Here is a 6,572-nt window from a genome sequence, read left to right as displayed (position 1 = left end):
CTCACTCTAAAGCCTTGTATAGGGGGTGATGAAAATTGGGGAACTGGAGGGTGGCACATGGAAATGTGATACGTGGCACAAGTAACTATATATATATATAACACTCCCCATGTTGAGACCAACTCCTGACCTCTCTAAAGTACAGACACCAGTACTGCTGCCTCCTAAGGTTGAGGTGTCCTATGGGTTAGGCACCTATCAGTGTAGTAGGCACTTAATGTTAGTGGTAATTGAGAAACATCTGCTTGGCGATACACCGTGCCCATAAGATCAAGGCTTTGAGATGTCCCTGATAGAAATGTGCTTAATATCCCTCTCCCTCCCACTCCCCTTTTTGTGTGTGAAAAACAATTTAGCTTGGGAAAGGAGTCACTTATTTCCAGAGTTGGTCTTTGTGAATTGATGTCACAAGGAGACATTAAAGAGCAGAACAGAGCTCTCTTAGGTGGAAGGCAGGCTTTGGCTCAATAGATAGTCTACCTGACTGGACATGGGGTCACTTCAAATGGCAATAAGCTCCCAATCTGAAGGGTGTCGAGAAGAGCTGACGATAAAGAAGGGACTGGGGCCTCGGAGCGAGGCTGGAACCAAGGGCCTCTAAGATCCAATTTGAGAAACCTGTGTGGTGCCTAACAGAGAGGACAGAGCCACTGGAAGGGGTGCTGAGGGGCTGCTCCCCTTTTATTAATGACAGGTTTCTGTGAAGGGAATTGAGCACGCCTCCCATCTGGGACAGCTGTCTGACCCCTTTGCATCATTCCTTCAAGTACCCTCTCATCAGAAGAAGAGCCCCCGCATCCGCCTGCCGATGCCTTGTCGATCGTAGAGGACGTTGAACTTGTTCACAAACTGGTTCATGGTGTTGCATGTTTTGGTGATGGTGCCAAGGTAGGCCATGAGCCCCACGTCATTGCATTGCTGAGAGGGAAAAGACAGAACCAGTTGCCCCGGGGAATAGCTGAGTCCCATGTCCTGCTATGCATAAACCCCACTTCCCCATCCTGGGTTTTACACTCACATCATAAAAGTCTGTCTTGAACTTGTCTGTGCTGAGCACTGGGAGGCAGTGACACAGAGCGTAGGCCTCTCGCAGGATCTCATGGTTAAAGGGGACTTCCCCTAAAAGCACAAAAAGAGGCTGCATTAATGTGGATGCTGTCATTTCCCCAGGAGGGAGAGGAAAAGTGGTAAAAGTGCCAGGGAGACACCTGTCCTACCTGCTTCAGAGGCCTTGACATACTCCAAGATGAGCTTGACGCGGCTGTGCAGCATCTTGATGGCGCTGTGCTGTGCTATCAGGTGTTCAGCCACTGCATGGGGACGAGGACAGGCCAAGGTTGAGAAGGCATGTGGCCACACCTTCCACCCCCACTTCCAAGGAAGCCCCTCCAGCCTCCATTACCAGTGGAGTTCTCTCCACTGCCTGTTGCTGTCATTCGGGCCACGTGATCTACACCAATGCGTTCAGCTTCCTCTGTCGCCAGAGTGTAGGTCAGCTCAGCAAACAGCATTGTGGCCTACAGGGCACGCAGGGAGAGTCAAAAGCCTGAAACACCAGGGGCAATTTCCTTCTGCGAGTCCAAGGGCAGGGCTTTACCTCTCCATTGATTATATCGATGACAGACTCAAAAACGCTGACGGGAAGCTGTAAAGGAGAGACGGAGAACAGCTCTTACTAACATCAAATGCACCTGAGCCTATATTATGAACCAAAAATTGGGCCTGGCCCTTTCACATTATATTTTCTCATGTAAATCTTCCCAAGGACCAGTGAAGTAGGGATTATCTCCATTTTACACACGAGGAAAATGCAGTGTAGAGGTTAAATGACTAACCCAAAGTCACACAGCTGGTTAAGTGGCAGAATGGAGACTCGACTCAATAGAGATGGCATACAGTAAAATAACAGGCACAGTGATAGAAGAGCAGGACAAGTGGGCATGGGGTCAGTATTACTCACATCTGTGTGCTTGGTCATAGGGTTCAACTTAAGAAAGAGGGGGCTCTCGATTATCTCGCACACCTGGAAGACAGGGAAGATGGACACGAGTGTCAATGCCCATCTTTCTTCCCCTCATCCTCTATTCTCTGTCCCCCCTAGCATGCACGTGTGGCAGCATGTATACCTGCTTATGGACGTGGATGTCGGAGGGGTCAGGCGGCCCCCCTGTGGTATACCAACCCAGAAACTCCAGCTCCTTGAACACCTGTTTAACTGGAGAGGAAGGGGCCGGAGAACATAGTATTGCTTTAAACCATACTTCCTTTATTTAAAGCTCCTGGTATATTTTCATCAGTTTCTCCCCTCCCCCCCAAATCCTGGCTCAATTTAGAATGTTTTCTTTTTCTGAGATCTTTTCAGCTACTCTCTCTTGACTTTTCCTCCGTTCTCATCCTCTTCTGTTTACTTCTTCCCCACCCTCTCCATCTGCCCCACTCTGCTTTTTCTTGACTCCCACTCCTCTCCCCCACTTCTATGCCCCTCTCACACTGCTCCTCCTTGGTGTAATAATATTCCTTGTCAATGATAATCTTCTCCTCCACGGTGTGGGACAGCAGCTCAAAGGAGTTCATCACCTCGATATTTCGGCCCTCCTGCTTCCCGATCAGAGCCCCAATCACTGGGGGAGAGAACGACACACAGAGGTGAGAGTAAGGAATCCTGAAACTTTTTCCTAACCATTATCGCCTGAGGGTCTGAGGTCGGTTTGAACCAAGTACTGGGGAAACGGTGATTTGGGAGAGGGGGAACTAGCTTCAGGAAAGGAAGAGGAAGAGACCACTATTTGAGGGAGATGACCAAGGAAAGGAAGTTGGAGAATTATGCCCAACACTCACCCTGCATAGGCCGCCCCTCCTGGGAGCGCATGCGAATCCAATGGTCTGAGATGTTGAGAATGACGAGGGGATGAAGAGCGACTGAGACACTCCCAGTCACTCCGGAGGCCATCACGCTGGGGACTACTAAGGGTGGAAGAAAAGGAGGGAGGGTGAGAGTCCGGGCCCCACGTTCTTCCCCAGAGATGACAGTAGGGGACAGCAGAGCCGGAGCCATACATCCCTCCCGCAAGTTATCCCAGGGAGCGATGTTGCCGTCCTGCCCTCCTGACTTCTCGGAGGAGTCAGGTCTTGACGCAAGGAAGGCCTTGACGCACCCCAGAGGGCATTTCCAGAAGCCGCCCCCGCGCCCGTTACCTGCTGCATCCACCTCCATCCCGCTGCTCCCTCCGGTCCCGTTTGTCGCAGCCGCCGACGCCATTTTCCCCGCGCCCAGCGCTTGGCCCCGCCCCCCTCCCGGCTTCCGTACGGCAGCGGCGCATGCTCAGTGCCCCGGCGGCCCCTCCAGCCCGGTCTCGGCTGGCTGGTCTGGCGACTCGGGGTGGGGTAAGCTCGAGGCCCGCGAAGCCCCAGAGCCAACAGATTTTCGTAGACCCTGGTACCGCTTCTCGCCTGCGGCTGACCTTAAACAAATTACTAACCCCACCCTGCCCCAATCTTACCGTTCTCGTCGGTAAAATTGGGATAAGACTGCCTAGTTTCTAAGGCTGTTGCAGAGTGAACGCAATGTCATGTTATTCCCCAGAATAAAATCCAAGCTCCTAACCACGGCCTGCAAGACCCTGCATGATCTAGCCCTGCCTGCAGCTGGCCCTGGCCTCTGCTTTCCTGCCCTTGGTCCCCGTGTGCAGCCACGCTGGCCTTCACGTCTGTTCCTTTCACAGGCCCCACTCAAGGGCCTTCTGTCGTGTTCATCGCTGTATCCCCTGTGACCAATACGGTACCTCACACTCGGGCACCTGAATAATTTTTGAGTGAATGAATGAATGAGTAGTTTGGGGTGGAGCCTGGTCTTGAGTGGCTCCGTCTGCATGTCCTATCTTTCCTCCTTCTAAGCATTGGCGTTACCTTCAGTACTGGGAACGTCCCCGGCATTTTCTAACCCCTCTCAACCTCCGTCTCTATTCTCTATCTCCATCAGTCTTTCAAAACTCCCCTCTGGTAAACCTAGCCCACTCCAGCCGTCTCCCCTCTCCTACACCCGAGCAAGTTGTGTGCACTGCCTTTACCTTCTCCTGCTGCCCCTAAATGGCTGGCTGGCTCATTTAGTATCTGTCTATACCCCACCCAAAGTGTAAGCTCTAGAAAGCAGGTAGAGACCTGTGTCTTGATCCTGTAGAGCCTATTCTGGTGCCCAGAACTAGCAGGTACCAGGAGATGTTTTCTGGTGATAACGGTGACTTATGTGAATTAAGCAATCTCTCCATTTAGGAGCCTTGATGAAGGGAAGTTCGAGGGCCAGCAGCCCTCAAAGGAAGGGGCCTGAGAAATCCTGCTGCGAGAGAGGTCTTCTGGCCAAGGGGAAGTTAAGAAACAGTTTATCTCATTCTAATCCCCAGTGTAAAACCTCCCAGCCAACTGAGATGGTTATGGAAGAAAAGCATATATGCCTCTCTTCTCTTAGGAAAAATGAAGTCAGAAAAACGTATCTCTGTTAGATGGTAGGCAGCTTCTAAGGAATATAATGCTTGTCAGCTAGATTGAAGGCTAAAATAAAGATAAGAATTATTGTGGTGTTAATAAAGTTGATAGTTTGCGTTGCTGTTTCACACACTAAAGAACTCCTTTGTCTTTCTGTTGTTTCAAATGCTTTTGAAACATTGTTGAGACAACTATACAACTGGTAAAGCAATGGTTATTGTGAAATTTAAAGGTGACTTTGAAGTTGAATCCGTTGATTATACATGCCTTGGAAGTAAGCTCATTGAGCATTTCTTAAAAGTGCCTTGTATTTAAAAACTACTGAAAAAATCTCAAGTCCCTCTGTTCCCATTGTCACATTGCCTTCTGTAGTAAAATCTCTATTTCCCTCTTATAAGGACAGTTGGGATAACATTTAGTGCCCACTGGAATAATCCAGGATAATCTCCCCATCTGAAGATTCGTAACTTAATCATATCTGCAAAATCCCTTTTACCCTATAAAGTGACATATCACAGGATTAGGACCTGGATATCTTTTGGGAGCCATTGTTCAGCCTGCCACAGCATGTGCGGGCCACTATAGGGGGTCTGGAGAGCAGTGTCTTCAATCAAGTGGTCATTGTCTTCACGATCTAGAACGATGTCAGTCCAAAAAGAGAATCCTTGTGGCTGGACCAGATTTAAGTTGGAATTCCCTAGGCTCTCTTTTGGCCGGGCTGTACCCAGAGGGTCTACCAACCAGGCTGGCCTGTGGTAGCCATTAGGAGAAAAAAAAAAAGAGTCATCCCAAGGAATGGTCAGGGCAGAATCTTTAATTTTCAAAATAAGTCTGGACAGCTCCCCACTCCTTTCATCCCGATCATTACCCAAGAGGTAGCTGACCAGGAGGAGACAGCCACATTCAGTGACCAGGCTGCCTTACTAAGGTGTGTGGACCAGGAGGAGGTGAAGGAGGTAGAGCTGATTTTGAGGAGGCCGTTCCAGTGCTCGGCAACCAGATGCTGTGGATGGTAGGGGGTGTGGATTGTCCATCCAACACCCTGACTATTGGCCCATTTTGGGGTGGCTTTTGTGACAAAAGGCGCACCAATGTCAGACTGTAGAGGGTCTGCAAACCCTAAAACATGACCAGTTTAGTTTCCGGGGCATAATGATGTGGCCTGAGTCAGCAGATCAGACTGGAACAAAAACACCAGCACCAGGGGAGCCTCTCTAGGGAAAGGGTGTCAAAGGTTCGCTGGAGTCAGTTTACCAGGAGCGGAAGGGCGCTTCTGGAAGGTGCAAGTTTGATCAGCAGCTTGGTGCCAGTCAGTCTTATCAGAGACCAGGTGCCCACCATGAGCATCCACATGAATGACCCAATTGTCAGATAGAGATAAGGTGTGTTTGCATAGTTCACTGCCCCAAAGGATGTGTCTTTAATTTTCCATATCTGTCATCTTCCAAGTGGCGAACCAAGCAGCCAGGCCATTGGCTAACAACCCAAGTCAGTGAAATGTAACCAGGTTCATCAAGGGGAGTGCTGGCCAGACTTGGGCTGAGAATGGCCTTGAGTTTTGCCCACTGAGCAGAGTGATGATGTCCACTTTCAGTTTTGTATAGTTGTCCCTGAGGCTGGACAGCAGCAGCCACCCAATGGGCCCCAGCAGTTTTCAACTCAGCTAAGCCATCAGTGAACAAAGCCCAGGCATTTAGGGGAACCTCTGAGATCTGAGGGACCTATTGATCCATGTCTTTGCTTTAGGTGATTTCTCCCAAAGCGGTAACTGCCATTTTTTCATGAAAAACTCCTCTAGGGCCACGCTGACTGCCCTCTTTAGCATACCATTTCCACTTGACTAGCGAGGCGTTTTAGGCTCTTCCCATCTTGTTAATCATCGGTTTGACTTGATTCACCCCAAAATGGGGGTACTAGGCTGGAGAGCTACAAAGCCTCCTGGGCCTGGAGTTCTTCAGTAGCAGGTGTACCGGGCGTCTGCATCCGACAGGCGGCGCTATTGCACTGAGAAATGGCCTCTGCGAACACTGGCAGCAGCAATCAAGTTTTTAAGAAAAGCTGTGATTTAACCTCGTATTCTTTATTGTTTATGC

General features: G+C 49.9%; 1 protein-coding gene across 1 annotated transcript; it reads right to left on the bottom strand.

The window, feature by feature from the left end:
- Positions 1-648: 648 nt before the first annotated feature.
- On the bottom strand, positions 649-3,275 carry COPS6 (COP9 signalosome subunit 6). Its single transcript, XM_004442848.3, has 10 exons — positions 3,196-3,275; positions 2,839-2,964; positions 2,490-2,621; positions 2,127-2,215; positions 1,961-2,023; positions 1,598-1,645; positions 1,403-1,517; positions 1,218-1,310; positions 1,019-1,119; positions 649-918 (listed from the first exon to the last, which is right to left on the bottom strand). Exons 1-10 carry the CDS (start codon positions 3,257-3,259, stop codon positions 778-780), a joined length of 972 nt encoding a protein of 323 aa, XP_004442905.1. The 5' UTR covers positions 3,260-3,275; the 3' UTR covers positions 649-777.
- Positions 3,276-6,572: the final 3,297 nt, after the last annotated feature.

This window comes from Ceratotherium simum, chromosome 26, assembly GCF_057802395.1.
Source record: "Ceratotherium simum simum isolate JZ-2026a chromosome 26, ASM5780239v1, whole genome shotgun sequence".
Taxonomy (NCBI): Eukaryota; Metazoa; Chordata; class Mammalia; order Perissodactyla; family Rhinocerotidae; genus Ceratotherium; species Ceratotherium simum.
Note: the sequence above shows the minus strand (reverse complement) of the source record. Positions and strands in the feature narration are given on the sequence as shown.